Here is a 22933-nt window from a genome sequence, read left to right as displayed (position 1 = left end):
ATCATTTAACTGGCTGTACCTTAATACTGAGGTGGTCTTTCTGGATTACAGTCTCAAGTACATATTTCGTTTGCTTTATTTTTTACTTCTTTCAAGTTCTATTGTATTCTCTGGCGAAAACCTCAAGGAAGCTGTGAGCTTGCGCGTGCCTTCTGTACAGCGAATCCATGCTGCAGGAATGTGCCCTGATCACAAAACCGGCCACGCCTCATTATTCTGAGGCACACGTTTGTGTGTGTGCTTCTTCAACTCCCTCACATCCCGATAGTTACGTAATGAGAGAGAAAAGAGAGGTAACATTAACCTAACTCCCTGGGTAATTACAGGATACAATAGCTTAGTGGGTCCTTTGCAATCCTTCTGAGCCTCAAAACACCTTCTGTACAATGTTTTTATGCAAAGGGCTGCTCTTTTCATTGTGCATACATGTGATTGCTGGTCTGACACTGCAGGCTACACTGGTTTTATGAAGGATTAAATGCCACCTGAGACATATTTATCCTAAATAAATCACAAACGGTAAACTGCAGCACGTCAGTGTCAACACCCTGGGCTGCAGCAGAAAGGTTAGCCAGACAGGACTAAGCACAGCCAGGAATTAGCATCCGAGCCGAGGACCGCGGGCTACAGCCAGCGGGGGAACGAACAAGGAGAGATATTTCCACGGAAAAACATCCCCCTCCTTTTTTAAAAATGTGTATGAGAAGCTCGGAGGGGGCTTCACTTTGTAAAGGTCACCTTTATCCTGATGACAAACGGGAGTTAATCCTGTCACTGTTTGCTGAAGACAGTGTTTAGGAAGAAATGAATTACTCTGCCATTTTTAAGAAACACGAGCAAGTCATACTCAGCTAATTACGAATCTCAGTGTCAAACTTCAGGTTGTACGTTCTATTTTTTTGGAGGGTCAGCTGTATCAAGGGAGGTGGCCCTAGGACTCAGAGCAATGAGGATGAGGCGAGGAGCAGGGCGGCCGGCTCACCTTCTCTGGCAGCCTCACCTCCATGCGGTCCTCTCTGGAAGGACTGTGAACAGTACTTCTATTTAAACCCAAAAGGTACCATTTTCTCTTCCTTTTCTGTCTGTCTGTTCTTCAGAATTTTTTGATACTAACCACGGTGGAATATGTTATTGTCACCAGAATCTGCCTGGGCCATGTGCCAAACATTCAGAAAACAGCACCAGGCTGCAGACGTCTGTGGGAAACCAGGACACACACTCACGTGGGCAGAGGGGGAGCACCCCGGTCAGGCAGGAGCACTAGTTCTCTTCAGGCTCTACAGATGCCCATGGGCCGGCTGCTATAAATACAATGCCATCATTGTCTTTTAATGTTATAATTTTATTTCAAAGAAAAAAGAAACAGAACAAAAACCACCTTTGCATTTGGGGAGGGGATTATTTTACAAGTTTGGAGAAGGAAGAAGAGCAATCGCATCGGAAACGAGTCGTTGGAACATGACCTTGCATTCCGCAGCTGCAGCGAGCCCACAGCTGGACACACGCGAGGCCGGGCAGCGCCAGCGCTGCAGGCGCAGCTCCATTATTAATGTTTAATGTCAGCTCTTTCACACCGACAGAAGCCACAAATAAACCCTGCAAAAATGATACCAATACGAACATTCATTATAAAAAGCAAAATATTGATATGAACAGTATTTTCCAGAGTGCACATTTTATATATAGACTTTATTGTACGAAACTAAGTCAAAATTGGAAGCATCAGGCGGTCTTAATCAAGGTACATTCTAACTGAATATAAACGTCAAGGCTTTTCTTAACCATAGGGTGAAGGAGGTTTCTTTAAGCAGAATGCAACCAGAGCAATGAACATACCTACAATCTCTGCAGAGAGGGAAACGATACAGGAAATGAACGAACAGGCTTCCTTTGGTCTGGGGACACTGTGGAATACTTGTAGCTGCATTTTTAACCAAACATATAATACAATGTTGAAACGGCGACACGGGGCCTGTAAGAGCAGACATGTCTCAAGCCACAAGACACCTGTCCTTCTCTTCCCCCAGGGCACAAATCTTTTGCTAAGGGAAATGGGAAAACAGTTGTAGGGGGAAAAACCCAGGAAAACACTTAGCTTCTCCCCAGCACAGTGGACAGAACGGAGGGAAGATGCGGTTAACAAAAGAACCGAACAGTACACAGATGTGGTCTGCACAGGCTCTCCCTCTGGAGGCCCGGCCGCCTGGGCCTTCTTGGCCATGCTCAGCAGCGGTCCCCTGGCCCACTGGCCACGGTGCCTCGTGTGCGCTCCCAGCAGTGGCTGTGGGCCTGGCCTCGAGGTGCGGCTCTCCTCTGGAGCATGACGTCACTGCCTCGAAGGCTTTGCAAACGTTCAGGGAACGCTGTACCCATGCGAGCTGGGTCTTTCCACCTCCGCCTGTGCCAAGCGTAAAGACCCATGCTTTAGGCTTCTTGGAGTTCGTTACTCTCTCTTTGGCTCTGAATTACTGTCGCTGCTGGGGAGCCATCTTGGGTGTAAATGACCATACTCGTCAACTGTTCGGTTCCATTAGGGACCATGGCCTCCGCGCTGAGCGCAGCCCCGGCCTGCAGGATCTCCTGAGAGTCTGCCGTCTCTATCACAGTGTGGGAGTACATGCCCGTCTCATCTTGCACCCCCGGGGGCAGTTCTGTCACAATATAATGAGTCGCACCCTCAGGAAAGTTGCTGCTGGACTCCTGGACCATAGCCTGGACTAGCTCCTCAGTCACGATGATCTGTGAGATCTCCCCGTCCGATTCAGCCAGATCCACGTGCTGGCCGTGGGCCTCGGCCTCCTGCATGATGATCTGAGAGCCTTCTCTGGCCAGCATGTGGACGGTGCCCTCTTCATTCACAATGACCTGTGTGACGCCTTCCTTCATGAGCTGGCCAGCTGCGGCCGAGTCACAGACAGCAAACTGGAGTACCCCCTGCACCACCTTCTTGAAGGCCACCTGGGCCCGCTCCTGCGAGGCGATGACGGCCGAGGGACGCACCACCTGGGTCAGCACCTCCACGGGCTCCATGGCAGTGGGGCTCTCCTGAATGTCCTGGAACATGTGGATCTCCGGAGCTTCGGGTGGGGCGGCAGCATGGGACACCTCCTGACTGGGCAGCTGGACCAGCACGTCCTTGTGGCCAGATCTGACTTTCTCTTCGGGCCCAGCCCTACCTTCTGCCCCTCCCAACTCAGTGACTGCACACAGCAGGGCATCCAGGGCAGAGGCCGCGTCTGGCGGGGGGACGCTGGCCTCTGCGAGATCTAAGATCTCCTGCTTGGTCACCTGCTGTATCATGGCACCACCTGGGCTCAGGGGTTCGTCCACACCGTGGCCTTCCATTGAGCCCCCCACGACCACCACCTGGGTGGCCCCGTCGGCCAACTGCTCTGGCAGGACCGTCCCGGGCGCCACCCCGCCCACGTGTGCCCCGCTCTGACTCGCGGCAATGACCTGCCCGTCTTCCGTGATGTGCACCACCCTGGCCACCTGTCCGGCCAGCGCCAGCGTCTGCAGCGTGGCCGCGGCTGTCTCCTCCACGGAGGCGTCGAGGGCGAAGTCCCCGTCGTAGCCCTGGATGATGATGACCTGCTGCACCTGCTCGGGCGCCGCCGGCCGCCGCCCACCCCGGAGGGGCCGCTCTTTGACGGGGGACTCCTCCGCCAGCGCGGCCGCGGTGAAGGGGCTGTCCGTCTCCACGAAGGTGGCGCCTTGGCCCTTCAGACGGCATTCGTAGGACTTGGAAACAATGCCTATGGGAGACAGGGACCAGTTAGAGCCTAGAAATATGACTTTCAGGCTTAAAAGTACGACCATTTTTCAACAGAAACATTACTGTGAACCCCACTCAGAAGGGGAAGCACTCCCGGCGCCGGGGCTCTGGCAGGTGTGCTACTGGTGCAAGGGCGAAGACGCTGTGACGCTAGCGGGCACGTTTCCCTACTCCTGGTTTGTCCAGTACAACTCTATCAGCCACTGTTTGCTCTTGCAGTTCCCAGGGAGGAATACGGTCAACCCCCCCCATGACTGTCATTTCTAACAAGACAGTCAGCCACTGGTGGCAGTGAAGGTAAGTAAATAGTCAGTAGCATCTTCCGGCTCAAACGAAACTTTTTTCAATGTCCAAATATTACAGAGGGTAGCTTTGTTTACTCAACCAAGAGAATGAAAGCCTTGCATGTTAAATTTAAAGCTATGCCGTCGATAAGAAGAGCTGCAAGAGTTTAATGCAACAGGTACTTATTGAGCATCTACTGCGTGTCAGGCTCCAGACTTAGGTGAAAAGGCAGCTTGCCTGCCAGGTGTAGTCCCCCATCGGTCACTGTGTGCCAGGCCCTGGCACAGAGTCTGGATGCAGGGTCTTGGCCGCTTGGGGACTCAGGAGGGAAGCATAACAGGTCAGAGCTGAGGGGCAGCTCTGAGAGCGCACGGTCTTATTCTGCGTTGTGGATATATGTCAAGTGTCTGGCACGCAGCAAACATTCAACAAAGATGTGTTTGTTGAGTGACTTAAAGATTATGTAAGGTGACAAGTACCACAGCAGAGAGGTAAACACATTCAGGCTGCAGGAAAGAATATTCAGGAAAGATGAATCAAAGCAACAACTTTCCCAGCCTGCCCGAGGGACAGGACCACCCAAGCAATCACCCTGGGCTGGGAGGGGAAGGGCTTGCGGCAGACGCAGCAGGAGCCCCAGCAGAGGGGAGGAGGCTGGGGCACCGCGGCATGGGGCAAGGGGTGGGGGCACCCTGCCGTCAGGGGATTAGCGCCTTGGCTCAGACTCCATCACCGGCACTCAGGCATCCAGGCAAAGGCTGCGGAGAGAAGGGCCTGGCATGTGTTTAGGCAGGAAGGTAAAACGAACGCATCTATCTTACAACTGTAACAGTGGGTACAACATTTATTTTGTAAATGCTAGCCCCAAATTCCTCTTAGTGAAAGCACTGTGATTGTTTCAGAAAATACTGAGATAAGCCCATGGGACATGGGCACGTGTGAAAGTAAAGAGACAAGAAGAGCCGGGAAAGGAGGAGGAGCAGGGACAGGAGTGGGCAGTGAAGTGCTGGGGGGCGGGAAGGGTGGGACCCTCCAGAGCCACTGCAGGCTGCTTGCCAAGCTGTCCACCCACTGGTCCCAGGTCCCATCTGAAGGCAACTGTCCCTCACAGCCTGCAGTCTGTACTCTGGACACGGCCCAGGAAGGCAGAGGAATCCTGAAAGGCCCGCGGCTGCTACAGGACAGAGTTCCCAGCCCATCTTACACGCACCAGGGGCCAGAGACTTGAGCTGTCCTCGCGCTACTCAGAGAAGGCTCTGAAGGCAGAACCCAGGATGGGAGGGGAGGAGGCCAGAGAGCCTGAGCGCAGGGGCGGGCAGGACGGGAGGCGGGGCGAGGCGGGGCCTGGCCAGGGGCACAGGGCGAGTGCACACACCCACCTCCCCCAGCGTCACCTGCAACACAGGCCAGTGCGTGTGTTTAACAACCTGACAGTAAAATATGACTGAAAATCACAATCTTTATTTTCATAAAAAAGAGACTGACTCTTTGTTAAACAGAGTTCCTGTTTTCTTCTTTAAATCTCAAATTTTCTATCAGTTTTCTTATTGCCTCCTTCCCTCCTAAGTAAGAGAATGATCTATACATAACTATAGTAAGCATTTCCATATTTCAATGGCAACCACATTTTTGAGATATTTCACTTTATTCTCTTTAATATAGGTCATTTTTTAAAAATGCATACTTTATTCTTACCAAAGGAAAGAAAAGGACTAAGAATTGTTTGATTATTTATTGCTAGTATCCCTTAAAAATAAGACCACGATTTTGCTTACCATGTTGGTGCTGTTCTGTCAGAAGGCCTTTCTTTCAATACAGTCTGCTCTAAGCACAGACCCCAGACAGGGCCCACCCTCCAGTGGGCACAGTATCCCATGCAGGATCCACAGAAGCTGTTGGATCATATTTACCAGGAGGACACGTCCAGACTCATACCCAGACTGTAGGCGATGGTCCTGGATTTGGAATCACGGTAAGTTATAGAAAGGCAAACTCTGGCCTATTTCACATACAATGCTGTGAAGTTGTGATGTCCTGCATTCACTTGTCCAACAGCTGGAATCACAGGAAGTCACACTATTGCACCCTCCTTAACTTTTGAGGCCAGAGAGAGCCTCCACTTGGAAGGGGTAAGGGAGCAGGAGAGCCTCACGAGTGGCACTTGCTGGAGAGTGTGTGGCACTAACTGGAGCAGAGCTCACTGCAGACCGAGGCTGCAGGATCGATCTTCTGTACAGCAAGTTCTTTCAGCCTCTGAGGCTCTGATTTCCAGAGAGAAAGTAAAATGTATAAGTAGTCTATTTTTTTAAACAAAGATTAGGACCAGTTAACATTTATTCTTTCTCAGAGAACTCTCTATAGCGTGAATCTTAGAAAGATTATGGAATCATAAACTCTTAGGTCAAGAAAAGACCTGTGGGGTCAACCAGGACGATCTCCAGTAGAAGAACCTTCTGTTTACACATTCAGTGCCTTCTGAATATTATGACCAGGGAATGCTGCTTGGGCTGGGCAGATAGCCGTGGGTGAACCTTGCCTACCATGCCCCCACCAACCAGGCAGACATAAACCATCACACCTTAAAGGTCAATTAACCTTCCCAGAGGCGGGTCCAAAATGTCGATGATTCTGGCTTAGGGAATTACCTAGCGATAATGTACCTGTCTTCCCTCCTGTTTACTGAGAACAACTGGGGACCACTAAAGCAGGCTCCCAGCCAGCACCTCGACAGGCCTCCATTAGCAAGCACTTCCTGAACACCTACTGCGGGACGCTTGGCAGGAGATGTCGTAGGACAGCTACCCGCAGGGCTCTGCAGACTTCCCAAAGGTTATGTGAGCACATGGAGAGTTTTCAGGGAATTAATCTAGGGCATTTAAACTGACCTTCCCAGGGCTATGGCTGCTGAAGAGAGCTTCTTCCCGTCCTCCCCCTTCGCCCTTCTCCTGCCTTACAGAAGGAAAACACACCCTCAGGAGGATTAAAGTTCAGAAGGTAAGCATGAGATCAGGTTAAACCACACAGATCCTAGTAAGAAAGGGCTGAATCGCTGTCTACATGCTTCAACCTAATCTCATGGTTTCTTCTGAACTTTAATCCTCCCTGCATTCTTTCTCTTCGAAGAGGTCAGAACTGGGCTCAGAAGGCCTGATGAAGGCGAGACTCCACAGACTGATGTTCACACCTCCACGCACACCTGAATTTAAGCTGGGCGGGTGTTGCCATTCCTGGGCAGCTCGCCAACCACTAGGACCCAGAGACCTTTGTGTACTGTACTTGCCAAGGTCCTCCTCTGGTATGCCTGCAATTACTCTCCTCCCTCTTCCTTTCCACCGTGTTTGTAACATTCTCCTCCCCTCATTACACCCTAGACTTGATTTGTTTGTTTCTGTCCATTCTCTAATTTCAAGGTCATTTTCAGTTTAATTTAGAGTTTGGGGAAAAAAAGAAAAAAGAAACATAGATACAAAAATAAAGAAAGAAGCCTTCAAATCACCCTCTCCTCACCCCCAATTAATTACAGAAGAGGACATGGTGCCTTTACATTAAAAACAGGAGAAACTACCGTGGTTGGGAGAGAACAAAAATCCTGTTCTTCGGTCAGCTCTGAAAGAAGCCCTATGCGCTCGAGTCCAAGCAATTCCCTTTAGTCTGTGACGGGCTGGAGGACTACCCTCTGAATCCCTTGCAGCATTGATAATTATGCTATTCTGAACTACTTACTGAGTGTATTTGAATCTGGAGGTGGGTTAAGCCACTTCCAGATCATTAAAGTAAACTACATGGGTAAATATTGCTGTCACTACGTGGTGTGATGAAGCTTAACAACACCAACATCGTACCCTCTGCTCAGCGCAAGCCCAGCTATTCCATCACAGTTCATAAATGCGAGTGCAGGTCCATCTTTTGATTCAGCAATTTAATAACTTCGAGTGCTGTCAGTACTGCTTTGAAAAATAGCACCTATAAAATGTAACAGCCTCAATCAGATTGAAAAAGATTCACCCACTGAAGATTCTTCCATTCCGACCATAATGAATTAATGTTGAGCTGTGTAGAAGTTCAAGTGTCATTTAAACTAATGTGAATCTCTACTGTAACTTTAAATTCTAACCGGGCTATGACCAAGAATTTACTGGGTACATCAACTTCAATTTTTGAGATCTTCCTAGTAAATATGAACTGTAAGGCTCACCAATGCAAATGGCCAAATGCATACGGTATTTGTTAAACAGGAACTTTGTACAGGTCTTCTCCTGAACTGCTCAGTCACCGTTACAGCTCCAAAATCACACGCATCCTCAATGGAGCACGGCTGCCCAACAGAATATTTGTATTACATGTTATATTGTTCAAAGACAATGTTGGATCTTAGTGCAACGACAGCAGCTAATCAAAGAGCATATCTAAATCAGTGCTTTTTGGATCTGTTTCCAAGAGGACAATAAATAGCTTTGTGGAGAAGGTGCAAATGAAGTTAAAATGCAGCCCAGCGCCCGTTTATGAAATCCCAACCCACTGATCATTTGCTTTCATGAGTACAGAGATGTCCTCCCTTCTCAGGGCTAAAGGCATCGGAAGTCTACAACTTGGCTGGAATCAGAAGGGTTTTTTTGGGTTGAGGATTTGTTTTCAGGGAAATGATTTCTACTGAGGCTCACTTCTCCAGAAGATCATTATGAAGCTCAGTGCCTTCCTGTGTGTCGTTTTTGAAGAGAACACATCCAGAGTTGGAAAGCACACACCCCGCCAGGCTGCAGGGGAGGGGTGAAGCTGCAGAGACTCGTACCCCCACCCCGGGCTAACGGCTCCGCACGGCTGTCTGCTGTGCTTCTGGGAAGCTGGAGATGGGGTTGAGGACCTGACTACCTCCTTTTGGTATGTGTGTGATTCTGGTGTTACTGTCATCATTTTTTCCCACAGAATAAATACCTTATGCTTTTGTTAAGCTTACATTTAATTAAAATGTACAGAATTTGTGCAGTAAACTCGAATGAAACAAATAAAACAAGGGCCCCCTCTCTTGAAGGCATACGTTGTGAATGAAAAATGTCACTACAGACTAAAAAATTTTGCAGTAAACAGGGCCTACAGAGAGAAGTTTCCCCTGTAATGACATCCATAAAATACACAAATGGCACTTTTAGTACCATCCTGAATATGGCATTTTCTGTGCTCTACACACAATCTAAATGGTTTGATCATAGAGCATAATACTCCATTGGGTTTATAGAACAATCAATGTTCCATAAAATGATGTATTTATCCAATAGTAGGCTCAGCAGTTACTGGCGTATGACATTGCAGGACACAGGCTCGGGCTCCTCGGCGCACACACGCTGGCTGTAAAACTTACCCACCACCACTCCAACAACTTCATCTCATCTGCGTCAAGTAATTTGTTGGAGCCTCAGCTTGGTTTAAAAAAACCTTGTAATAAAAATTCATAGAATTTTCAGGAGAATGAAAGCCAATGACAATAGAAAGGTCACATTGTGTCTCCACTAAACGGGTCAAAGGTCTCTAGCAGTTCTAAAACTGAAAGTAGATTTCATGCATCGCGTAGCAGATAAAGATGGCATTAGAAAGACTTGTGTGGGGTGAAATGCCTAATGCGATGGGGAAGCCTGTGCTAATATCCTGTGTAAGCCACTTGGCTGCTACCAGCCAGCATTTATTTTAAATTTCTAAGCTTCTCCTGAAACAGTGTTACATGTTTATACATTGCTACGTTACATCTCAGATACTGTGGGTGTTTTAAGTTTTATATTTTGGGAGGGCACTAAGCTTGAAAATGCTAGGTTGGTTCATCATTATAATTAAAGTACCTGGAACATGATGCGATTGAAAAAGTAATACTTTTTGCATAAAAATTTGGGGCATACATGACACTGTGATTCTTAAGCCACATATAATTTTTCTCGACTTCAATTTTAAGATGTAATTTTAACAAGAATGTTAAGAAATCATACTTAATGTCTATTAAAATGAAACAATATTAACAGATTATGCTAATAAATTAGAGCCATATTTTAATGTCACAAAAGCTTATAAGTTTTTCAAGTGAAAGCAGGAAAAATGACAAATTAAAATTCAATGAAATATAAGCTTTTAGAAATTTCAAAGAAGGGAATAAATTATTCTTACAACAGCAGTCACCAATAGTATAGCCAGTCAAATCGATATCAATAATTGCTCTATAATGTATTCATTTGGGGACAATAATAACTACCAGTGTTACTGCAGGATGTCCCTAAGAGAGCTTCTACTGAAGTCCGGTTTTGGAGAAGCAAGTGCCCTCCATATTAACACAGCACAAATTAGGGAGCGCACCCCACACAGCCGCTCTGCACTGCCTCCGGCTCCTGGAGGAAAAGCCCAATCAAGCGGGGTAAGAGTTCCGATCTGGTCTATAACCGCAGGGGTTACAGTGCCTCTGGGGCTCATCCCCATGCCGAAATGACAATTTTGCCATCATTTTTCATTTTTTGGAGAGAACCAAGGATGGTTAGTACCCTACATTTATTATTTTCAAGAGTTACAAATGCATTCTGGTCATTGTTAATAAAATTCATACACAAATTAGAAATATTTAGGTTATTGGAGATACAATATTAAAATTATTTTTAGTATTTGGCATGCTTGTTAAATACGATAGCTATGCTAGTGAGACTTATTTCAGAGCACAATCGTGTTTTGCTCATTCTGAACCCTAACCTGCTATAAGCTGGCCTAAGGATGTGTTATATATGCGACAGCATATAATTAAAGTTACCAAAATAATTTTGGTAAATATCAGCTTTATGCCACAAATAAACATATAAAAGTATGTATACAAGAGTTACGGTGCAAGTCATCGCTCCAGCCTCAATTTCAGGAAGGCCATTGTTTTATAAGAAGAGATGAGGAAAATTATTTTTCTGTGAAAAATTAACTGAAGTCCACATCATTTCAAGAGACTGTTTCACATCACTCCAAATACATGATTTCATAAGATACACTGTGCAATTTTTACTGAAGGAATACTTACATCAAGCCAGGATACAAATTTAGGCAACAAAAGTCTTAGTTCTTTTTTCTCAATTATCATGAGTACTATATTTAGGACCGGTAATGATCGAAGATAATCATATAAGACCCCTGAAAGAAATTCTAAGATATTCAGAAAAAACTAAGAATAAATTTTATCTCAAGTTGGAAATACATGATCAGCCAGGTTTCTAACTTCACCACGAATAGTCTCCGTGGGCCTAGATATTTCCATGGGCACTGAAGAGTGACAAAGAATAAAAGACAATATTTTACCTTTAAAGTCACAAACCCTAAGAAATTTTGTATTATATCAGGCCCTTAGGTATATATTATCATTTTCATGCATGAAGCTCTAACAGTAATGGGAGCCATGCACACAAATCTCACACAGGAAGATAAGAATAGTCCTTTAAGGTTATCTGAACAGGCCTTTCTGGGAGGGACGTGAAGGGCAGGGTGTGGTTAACTGTTTCTCTGCTGCTACACGGGCCTGCAGGGAGCCAGCCTGTCGATAGATCACAATGTGACAACCATAGAACTTTGGAAATTTGACTCATGTGACAGAAATAGTGTCATCATGCTTCACGAGGGTGATGAAAAGGGACTTTAAAGTTAGATTGTAAAGTGCTCTGCTCTTGTCATTTACCCATGAAGAGCACTTCTTAAAAACAGCCAGCTGATTTACTAGCCGAAAGTGCTCAAGTGTCTTAATTCTGCCTGGAACAGAGCAAGCAGGGGGAAGGGAGGCTACGTGTTTGGCATTTCGTACCCATTTTTGGGTGTCGAGGTCTTGGCCATTGGGAGGGGGAGTCTGTCTTGGGCACTTTCTCTCCTGCCTTCCAGGATGTGTACCTCCCTGGGAGCGCGTGGCCCCAGGGACCCAGCCCTCACCCTGCTCCTGCGCATCAGGATTACTCGTCACAGCTGGCAGAAGGCAAGATGGAGGCAACCCCACACTCTTGCATTCGGGGGATTTAGGGGCTTGAACAAGTCGTGAAATTTCAGGCCAGCAGCGTCCAGGAGTCTTCTTGAAGGTCAGAGAGTCCAGATACACGGCGGCCCAGTCTGCTTACTGTAAGGCCGTCTCTGCTGGACTTTAAAACCTCAACTCAAACTAGCACTGACATTCTGTTTTGTGCTATAGAATCAGAAAATTAGGAAGCCCAACGACCTTTTCCTAAGTGTCCTCTGACATTCTTACAGAGCTCCCAATACAGATAACACAATATTGGGAGACAAGGCCTATTTTTCAAAAGTTGTACACATTATACACATTTTAAAGGGTAAAATTATGCAAATAAGCAGCCCAGCCAACGTCATTAGCAGGCACTCCTCCAACAAGGCTGACTTTAAAGGCTAACGGGCAGATTAAACTTGTCTCCTTTTGTTTTTCTGGCAAACCCTATAAAGAGATCACATTCATTTTTGTAGGTATGTTCAGATTTCCTGTATGTTATAGTGTCTTCATCTCTTTCCCGAGGAAATGAGAGGAAACAGACATTTGTCTTCATTGTAGACACTTTTGTACGAAGGTAAAAAGCAAACCCTCCTCCGTAACAGCACAGAGGCACCATTAAAATCAAATTTACAGTAAACAGAACCTGCAGCTGGGGTAAAACGCTCACTGTTAGTATTTTAATTATCGGCAAAGCTTTTGGAGGTCTAACATCTGCTCCGAGCTGAATGACAGCAGCTGCTGGTGTACACTTAAAACAATGTGAATTTCTTCTCCACATATGAAAATGAATCATCTGTTCTGGGCACATCACTGCTATATTCCCATTAAGCTGGCAGCGCGTGTGAGGGTAGCCTGAGTGTCTTATGGGTGGCAGAAAGGCCTGACCTCTTCACAAGGATGAGATCCAAAGATGGCAACCATCCTTGAGTCTGGGAACAGACATCTGGATGGTGCTGGAAGGCACTGTCTCCTGGGGGTAGCCCACAAATGCTGAGGAAGCTCCAGCAATGAGGAACTGAACACCACCCTCATAGGGACTTCTGGCACAAGCAGAGTAAACTGAGGCAACTCAGAACACTCTGTGAAAGTAAGAGCAAGCAGTGGGTATCGATCCTTCCTCCATCTACCCAGGCTGACTCGGGGAGTGCGTCTGGGCATTGGCCTTGATGGACGGTTGGGCCTGGCCCCCAGCCCTCTCTGCACGTGAGGACAGACCCGAGGAGGCGGAGGGCCAAGAGGTGGGGTAGATGCTGCCAGGCCAGGGTCAAGGTGGAAAACAATAACATACTTTCTTTCTAACCAGTGAATACTTCAGTCTTTATTTTGAACATCTTCCTAAATGCCCGTTAAACTCCCATGTTAAAATTGCAGAATTTCTATACGCCTGGGATAATAAAGGTTAAAACTGATTTAAAAATATCAAACAAAAGACAAATTTGAGGCTTGAACCCTTGCTTTGAAATGAGTGGAATGAATAAAAACAAACTTACAAATTAAAACACTGAGTAGAATGCCAGCAATTGAAAGCTGTTAATGCGGCAGAGTGGGTGAATAGCCACAGTTTCTCGCCTCCACACACCTGGCTGGCTTCTCTGAGGGGCAGGGAACGTTCAGAGGGCATCCCTGGGCAAGCACACTACGACACCCAAGTGGACATGGGCTCGGGCAGCAGGACAGGCAGTACCCGTAGTGGGACATGCTGCTGACTTTAAAGGTGTCTGTGTGTCTAGAGGCGACATTTCTTGCTGTTGTGTCTGCACAGTGATGCACGCCACCGATAAAGTCCTCAAGCAAATTTCCATGGTGCATGTTTTAAAAACGTACCATGTCTAGTGAGGTGAGAGTACAGTCGGGGGACAGAACATCACACGTCATTCCACTGGGCTGCATCAGGATATGAACTTGAAAATGATCTCTCTCAAATTATTATTAGTTTGCTAAGGAACTTTGTTAAATGGACAGCACTATTTTGCCTTTCCACTAAAACACTGTTTAAAAAAATTCGATGTTGCTGTCAGACGGGCAGGCCACAAACCAACCAGCATGAGCTCCTGATGCTGTCTTGGAGCAACTCACACCCATATGTAGGAATCACTCGACGTGACAGACACGCAAGAAAACAAGAGCAAAGTCCTATCTATAGTGGCAGGGAACAGAAGATGCAGGAACCCCAGAAGATGTTTGGTATGGGGAACGGTGCCTCGAACAAGTTGGAAATTCAAACCACCACGTGTAATCAAAACTCAGGAGCTCCCATGAGAAACACGATGACATGAAGCAAGTAATGCTGGTGTTCACACGGACACCCTGCCATTGCCCACTTGAAATAACCTTCAACAAAGTTTAGGAAAGAACTTAGAATGTGTTTTAGTGGGTCACTTCTTGCCCCAGAATTTCCCAGAATCACATAAAATACAGCGACACATCTGCCACTGGTGGAGCTTCAACAGATACAGAAGGAGCAAAAGGCAGGCTCCCTGGGCTTGGCGACAAAGAAGAGGGGTGGCGCCTTCCTCCCCTTCTTCACTAGCTTTGCTGTGGATCAACAAAGGCCTTGTCTTGATCTTCAAGGAGGCAAAGCTGAGCAAGAATGAATGCACGACTCCTATACCATTAACAGCACTTGATAATTTAATTACATAGCGTCACATAATAGGTTATTACTTTCTGAAATTAAAAAAAAATTATGTGCTTAGTCAAATGTCAAATTATGTTTTCTTAAAACCTACATATGCACGTGCACACATACATCTGTACACACACATGCACTCACATGCACCCACGCACACATGCAAGCACAGTGTGTCCACAGTCTACTTCCCCCCTCCATCCTGCTCGTCATCCCAGTCCTCATCCCAAGATCTTCACTAAGTGTGAATCTATGATAGACAGGCTGGCAGTGTGGCGATCAAGTAAGAGAGGATGGTCTCTGCTCTCTAGGGAGTTCACCAGGAGCGCCTTGAACAGAAGCTTCTCCAGGGGCCTTACCTGATAAGAGACCCGAACTAGCACCATACAGCTGGAATAAAAGTCTAGAGACCCAAGGCTTGTATAACACTTGTTATTTCTTTAATAGCTGTTAAAGTTTTTAAGGGGCGGGATATTTAAGGAATTGTAACAGCTTTCAAACCTCCAAGGTTCAGAGTTTACACTCTGTGTCAGTTCTTCACTCTTCCCTAGAACCTTGAATAAGATCTCCGTCACTATTCATGTGGCTCTGATGCAATTCCTCTCCCTCAATAAGAGTTATTGTGATGGAAAATAAAATTATATCATTGATAGTCCTGAGGATGAATCAGTAAGTGGTAGAGAAAGGCAAGGATCTATTTCACCTGGTACTAGACTTGGAAGAATAAATTTCTACTGTAAAAGTTAACAGTGTGACTACTAGAAGAATGTTCAGGTTCCCTAAATGTACACAAGAAGAATACACTTGAACACTTTTGTGATTTGTCACGTTTATGACCTATTAAATAGTTTCTCAACAAGCACAGCAGAATATTTAGGTTCTAAGGCAACCATATTAAAACTTATCCATGAGAAATTAGGTATTTACACAATTTTAATTGCACATTTCTTTAATTTGAAAGTCACTTCAAGTTTTTCTTTTTTCCAATTGGCAAGGTATTACAACTAAGAAGTCATTTTGGTAAGGCTAGATTTTTTTTTTTTAACAATTGGCACCTGAGCTAACAACTGTTGCCAATCTCCTTTTTTTTCCCTTCTTCTCCCCACAAGCTCCCCAGTACATAGTTGTATATTCTAGTTGTGAGTGCCTCTGGTTGTGCCATGTGGGATGCCACCTCAGCATGGCCTGATGAGCAGTGCCATGTCCGTACCCAGGATCCGAACTGGCAAAACCCTGGGCCTCATGCGAACGTAACCACTCGGCCATGGGCCGGCCCCACTTGAAGTTTTATAGAGAAATTAAGTAGATACTCTCATAGCCCTCTGTATATACCTCTGACACACTGAGTTACAATTATTCATAAACATGCCCATCATTCCCACTAGACTGAGGCCCCTTAACACGGGACTTTATTATCTACCATGGCATCTCCAACGTGTGGCATACAATAGACCTTAATAAATATTACTTTAAAAAGAGCATGAGAACCTTCCTTTACTCAAATGTTCATTAACAATAAAGGAGAAGGGTTGGATAATCTTTACAGTCCCTTCCAGTTAAGAGCAAGAGCATGAGGTGTGGAGTCAGCATACCTGGATTTCATTCCTCACTCTGCTTTGAGCAACTCACCGTTGGAAGACAATTCTCTATGGATCTCTTGTGTCTCTGCACATCTTGTGAGCACAGGTACTCACTGCCTTTATTCTAGATTATCTTTCCAAGGATGCTTCTAGAGTAAATAGTCTTGGAAGATGGAGACAGTGTCCTCTTCTAGAGCAAAGGGCAGATTTACTTATTGTCCAGTGTAATAACAGTAAGTATCCCTCTGGGGAAAAGGACTGGCCAGCTCACTGCTCATAATAAAAGATTTAGGTTCCCTTAGTTGATTCCTCTCCTGATGTTGTGTTCTTCACACCCCACTGTGTGTACAGGTGTCACAGGGCCTCTTCATGTCACTCTGTGGGAGCTGGGATTTGGGAATCCAAAAGAGGGTCCCAAAGAGGGTCAGGACAAATGCTGACCCTCTGCTTACTACCACTGCTGTGAGTAATAATGTCTGTTGTCTCTGATCCAGGAATTTCACGTCTTCTACTAGCATCCATGAACTTGGTGAGATAAGTTGTTAGTCTGCAAGATGGGTAAAATCTCAGACCTTCCACAGTACTAGACAGTTACTTGAATTCCTTACATCTTACAATCGTAATCTATAAAATGGGGATAATAAGAATTATTGTCTTGAAGAATGAGATAGTCCATGTAAAATGCTTAGCTCTGTCTAACCCATAGTAAGGGCTCAGTACACGTCAGGCCTCATTATAATTTTCAATAAAATGCATCACAGTTCAGGTCATATCATCTGAAATTGGTATGTAATGAAACTAATGCATATGTGGATATGTAGAATAATCTGATGTGATTAAAATATTTGAAGTATATCATAAATGTAGCAAAATTACATTTAATGTGAACAAATGTAAAGTCCTGCAATCAGGAGTAAAAAAAAAACTTGCTCAAAGCAGAATGGAGAGAAAAGGACCTCCACGCGGCAGCTGCCTGGAAGCGCCTGCAGCACCGTAGCTGCTCAACGTGAGCTCAGAGTCAGAACGGGAAGGTGAGAGCGGGAGGGAGTACTGGTCAGACTACACTCAGGGTGCGTGTGTTGGTTTGGGTCCCACATTTAAAGAGGCATATTGGCAAACAGGTATAAATACAGAGAAGAGAAACAAAAATAATTAGGGACTTGAAACGCATAAAAAACGGTTTAAGCCTTCAGATATTACAGGATTATCATGTGGAAAGGAGAATAGATTCATTCGACATGGCTCTTGGGGACAAAACCAGAAGCAACAGAGAGAAATTACAGGAAGTAAACTTAGCTTCAATAATACTGACAGAAACGAAACACAATGCCTTAGTAACGAGTCTCCTAGTAGGAAAGGCTGGGCAGCCACTTTTTGGGGATATTGCAGAGAGGACTCGAATCAGGGCCTCTAATACCCTTGTTAATCACGTAGATTTGGATTCTAGAGCTCCTGAAGCTGAGAGCAGAAATTCTGCTGAATATTCATGAACCTATCCAAAGAGACAATTCGAGTGACTGACACATTTTCAGGAATCTGACAAACAACTATTTTGCCAGGATATGTTAAGTGAGAGCCTGCCAGAATGGGAGGCTGAGCTGTTTGACATCAAGTGATTCATTCTACCTCCATGACGCCAATCTCTGGCTCCGGCTCTTAAACACCCCAACAGACCTCTTTAGGTGCTACTCAGTTCCTTCAAATGCAAACCGAACATGAACTTTCCTCACAATTACCCAGATATGGTACCTGGATCTGCGCAGGCTCCTGTGGTTAGCACCTACTTCTCAGCACCTTTATTTCCGTTTGCGATTGTATTACCATATCACTTGACAGTGCACTCTTGATGAACAAACCCAAAGAAAATATAACGTGGCACAGTTTATTTAGAAAGACAGTGCAGTGGTTGTGGAAATGCACCGCTCAGAGCCCCTGCTGAAGGAGGCACAGGTAACAGACACCCCGGTGCTGAGATCCTCCCCCTCAGCTCCCCCAGGACGCGTGCCCCCCAGGCAATCACTGATGTGGGGACTTCTCTGCTAGGTGACTCTGGCTCAAGGTGCTGCACTCTGTGAACACGCCCGCTGGACTTTCCCTTCTCGCCCTCCTCCCTTCACAGGGGTCCCATGGTGCTCTCCCTCCTCCACTTCCCTCCTCTTTTCCCTTACAAGGGTTGCCCTCCATGAGTCTCCTGCATGTCTAATCCCACCTTAGCCTCCTCTTCTTGGAGGTCTTGGGCAGCCCAAGTGGGTCTGAGAGTGGCCTGAGAAAGCAGGCAGTAAGACCGGGACCAGGGGCTTGCTCACTACCTGGTGAGGAAATAGGATGCTTGAGCAGCAGGTGGCACATGGTCCTTGGCACAGGGTGACGGTCCAGTTGGAACCTGGGAAAATGTCCCAGTAGTGGAGGGGAACACTGTTGAAGGTGCCATGATCCAGGCGCTTGAGAGATGTGGCGGCTGCAATGCTAACCAAGCCAGAGCGAGTGGCTGGTTACACCAAGCAGTCCTAACAGCACCACGCAGAGGAATAAGAGGAGACTGAAGGCCTTGAAGACAGCTTGCGATAAGTGGGAGATCCAGAGGGCCTCCAGGTAGTGGACAAGAGGCCCCGAGCCCCACATAAGAGCAGAAGACACAGCAAGCTGCAGCTAGAACACCGATGGCCAGAGCTCCTGAGACATGCATGGCAGCTAAGGTGGGTGTGTAATGACAGACAGTAGACAAAGAATGAAAAAGCAGAGGGAAGTGGGCATGCTGGAATGGAGACATCTGGAGAAGTCAGAAGAACAATCAGAGAATTATGTTCCACGAGGGGACCCCAGAGGACAGACCATCACACAGGCCATCAGGAATGTGCTGGTGAGAGAGACCCAGTTTCACTAATAATTCAGAGGTGGCTCTCTTCTGCAGGCAGGGTTGATGGGAAGAGAGATGGCTCGTTAATATCCATGGGGATGACAGGGCCCTGAAATGACAGGCTGGCTGCAGGAGCTTCCCACCAGAAGCCAGGAGGCTGCAGCTGCCCTAATGACTGGCAAGGTGAGAGGGGCAGCCGAGGGGACTTGACCTGCAGGGGGCTGTGGAGATGGTAACAGAGCATGGCATCCTCAGGGGCAAAAGAGTCCAAAAGTCAACAGCATGTTGCTTAACATCAACAACCAAAAGGGGGCAAGAATGGAGGAACAGGAGGCAGAGGGTGCTTGGCCCAACAAAAAGTCACCATCCTTTGCCCAGTTCCCAGACATGAGACAATCTTCAGATCTGGAAAGTGGCTGGGCCCTGGAAAGAAGGCCCTGCCACATCAGAGTAACTATGATTCTCCTAGTCACCTCCAAAGGGATTCACCAATGGTCATTTGCCTGGGTGACTGGAATGGATTATCACACACTGGGTCTGAGTTGGCGATGACACCTGGAGACCCAAAGAAAGTATCACCATACATCCCCTGTAAGACCGGGTGCTTATGTGGGCAGGTCACAGAGGGTGTCCTGGTTAACACCCAGCTCACAGTGGGTGTGTGGGCTCCACAGACACAGCAGCCCTTACTTTCTGAGTGAATTTAGACTCAGGCCTTTGCAATGGCCCAGGTGAAGGAGATAAAAGGTAAAGACAAGACACGTGGGGTAGTTTCAGCAGGAACAGAAAATGAGAGGGATCTGAGAGATGCTTCAGAAGGACAATCAACAAGACCTGGAAATGACTGAATGTAGCACTGGAGACAGTAAGAAGGAAGGCACAGGTCTGTAGCAGGGTGATTTCCCTGAGTCCTTCAGGCCAAGTCATGTCCCCAAGCTCTCATTACACCCTCTACCACTCATTCCTAGCACACACGATTAATTATGTACTCACTACTGGGTTCATCTCCTGTTTAGTTCTGTCTCATCCCCTGGAATATAAACTCTGAGTGAGATGGGACCTTGACTGTTCCATCCTGTGCCTGGTAACTAGCATGATGTGTGGCATAGTAAGTTTTCACAACTACTGGTGGAGTGGATGACTGAACTGTGACCATTACTGGAGACAGGCGACACAGGAGGACGAGTGGGCACTCGTCCACAGGAGGGGGAGGGAAGACGGTGCCAACCCTTTGTTTTATTCTTGCCTTTCAATGTGTGACCAACTCTGTCCACCTTTGTGAGGTGGGAATCACACAGGGGGAGCAGCGGCCAGGGGTCCTGGGAGAGAAGGGGGATGGAGGGAGGTGGGAAGGAAGAGAGGAAGGAGTGGCGACATGGCAAAGGTGACACTCACAGGGCTGAAGCCTTCTGTCTAATGAGGAATGTTCATAGGAACACCTCTTTGGCTTCTCTCTGGACTTCTTCAGTCTCGATACTCCAGGCAAAACATGCCTAGTTCACATCCCTGAGTTCCTCCTTCCTTCCCTCTTCACTCTCTGAGCAGCAGGGTCTTAAGGACGAATAAGAGGTCAGTGGAAGCATTCCTCAGTTTGGCAGGAGCTGTCTGCACCTCCAGCCATTTGCTAAGGTGCTGTGAGGGGATGAGGTCATTCAAGGCAGCAAGGGCAACTGTTTCCATTTTTATTTCAAGAAAATCTGTTATACAAGTTTTTAAACACTTTCTCCCGTAACAACAGAAGAGCTTGAGACTCTAAGTCTTGTGCTGTGAGCCTGAATAGTGGCTCCTCATGACACTTTCACCCCCGGGTTATGACAGTGCAACACTGCCCTGAGGGCTTTGACCATTACAGAATTTTAATGTGTTTCTATTCTCAGTCACATACTGTTTAATTTACGCCCGTAGTGGACTGCTGTTTAATGACTGCGAGCATAAGAGACACAGCAGTAAAATACAAGTCAAGGGACAAACTGCTATGATAGTAATTCTGCAAAGTTACCCCAAATTGACTTTCAGAAGATCTTTTATTTATATTAATTTGATCAAGACTCTTATACAGCACATAAAGATATTTCTAGTATTTCAAAAGCCAATCAAAAATGGGAAATATTACATCTGTATATATATATAATCTCATATCCCAAAAGAAAGAAAACATTATCAATTTAATTTTTCAAGAATAATGACTGTGCACAAGCAAAATACATTATTTGCAAATAAGTGGTTGCAAATAGCAGGCTCCCTTATCTTGTCACTTCAAAACAAAGCAAATATTTTAAATATAATTATAAAAATGTATGAAAATAATCTAGTTTTTTTTTAAAGATACAAAATGTCAAGGATTCCAATATCAGCTCATGCTCTCAACTTAGAAGTCAAGTTGAGAATTAGATTCCTGTGGGAGAACCAAGAAGAGGTGTCTAGTCAATTCTTATTGGCAACATGCTTTGGGCCAGGAGGAAGGTTGGGCTTTGCTGAAAGTTGCGCGTTTGGCAGTTACTGGAATACAGGCGGTGGTCCAAGATAACTGAGAGGTGAACTCACCCAGGCAGTGCATGGGAGGCTGAGAGAAGAGACCGAAGTTGATTAGACACCTAGGGGACACTGATGGGTGAAGAGTCAGAGCCAGTCAAGATGACTAGACAGTCAAGACCTAGAGTCTTGGAAGGCAAGAAAGAAGAGGATGATCAACTGTGCGAAGTGCCCAAAAGAAACACCGTGAAGACTGGAGTTACGTCTCCAACAGGTAATATACCACCAGGGAGACCAGGAAATTTATCCTTCAAATTAGAATACTGGTGAGAGTTACAAGAGCAGTGACTGGATGGAACAGTGGGGCAAGAGGCGCAGACCTCACGCTATTGTGGATAAACAGGGTAGACGCCAGCTCAGGTTCCAATACTAACACAAGCAGACAATTCTGGCAATTTCCCTTTGGAGCACATCATTAATGAGTTATGAATACCAACACAAGGCATTTTTATAAAAAAATCAGAAGACAACACTATCTGATTAGTGGCTTCATCAATACAAAGAAGAAAAGGAAGGTAGGAGAAACTTGAAATAATGTTCACTGAAATACAGAAATTCCTATGTTTACCTTCCCCTCTATTCACTATTAAATCTTGTCAAGTATTCTTCTGAACAAAATGTCCCACTCTTTCTTGGAGTCATGAGACAATCAGAATGATAGTACTGAATTAATTCCCCATTTGCTGCCGGAAAGAAACTCAAAGCTGAATTGCCAAAGGGCAAAACAGAGAGAGTGACACCATACATCTCAGCTTTTATGTATGTCCATTTGATTACTGTGCTGTGCATCTGTATTATCACGGAGATCTACCAGCTGTTGTCTTACTTCAATTACAGAGCGCCAAGGTATCTATTAGCAGGAACTATGCTTGGAAAAGTATTACTAAATATCTGGAGTTCCTAACAGAAATTCCAGAAAGTCCAGTGGATTAATCATATACAGAAAATTAAGGAAAAGAGGCCCTTCTAGCACAGACTCCATTATGAAAAGCTGCCCCTGACTGCAGCCTGCCCAGGGGCCAGGGTGTGGACAAGGAGCCGCCCTGGACCTCAGGGCTGGAAAATCAGCCCCTGAGGATGGGCCTCACTGGCTTTTTCAGGCGTTCTGAGTAACTTCGGTTGTCTAGGCCTCCCTGGTACTACTTACTCCTATTGGCTAGCACAAACACTATCTGCTTTTATTTCTGACAATGTTCTGCTAGTGAATAAACCACCACAGATCAACTCTGCCTTTCAGTCTTCCGGATACAACATATAAACAAACAAACGACCTCCAAAATGATAA

At 46.0% G+C, this 22933-nt stretch overlaps 1 protein-coding gene across 2 annotated transcripts in view; it reads right to left on the bottom strand.

The window, feature by feature from the left end:
- Positions 1-1321: 1321 nt before the first annotated feature.
- LOC103542424 (zinc finger protein 407-like) overlaps positions 1322-22933 on the bottom strand; it is a 184898-nt gene continuing 163286 nt past the window's right edge. The window contains exons 5-6 of one of the 2 annotated variants that reach the window (XR_011543442.1): positions 1837-3755; positions 1322-1596 (exon numbers count right to left, since the gene is read on the bottom strand). Coding sequence is in view for 1 of the 2 variants with exons in the window: in XM_070631727.1 (XP_070487828.1) it covers positions 2425-3755 (1331 nt within the window). In the remaining variant the exon portion in view is untranslated. Of the gene's footprint in view, positions 3756-22933 lie in introns of both variants that reach the window. The other variant, XM_070631727.1, reaches the window with a different exon arrangement.

Source organism: Equus przewalskii, chromosome 8 (genome assembly GCF_037783145.1).
Source record: "Equus przewalskii isolate Varuska chromosome 8, EquPr2, whole genome shotgun sequence".
In the NCBI taxonomy this organism is placed as follows: domain Eukaryota; kingdom Metazoa; phylum Chordata; class Mammalia; order Perissodactyla; family Equidae; genus Equus; species Equus przewalskii.
Note: the sequence above shows the minus strand (reverse complement) of the source record. Positions and strands in the feature narration are given on the sequence as shown.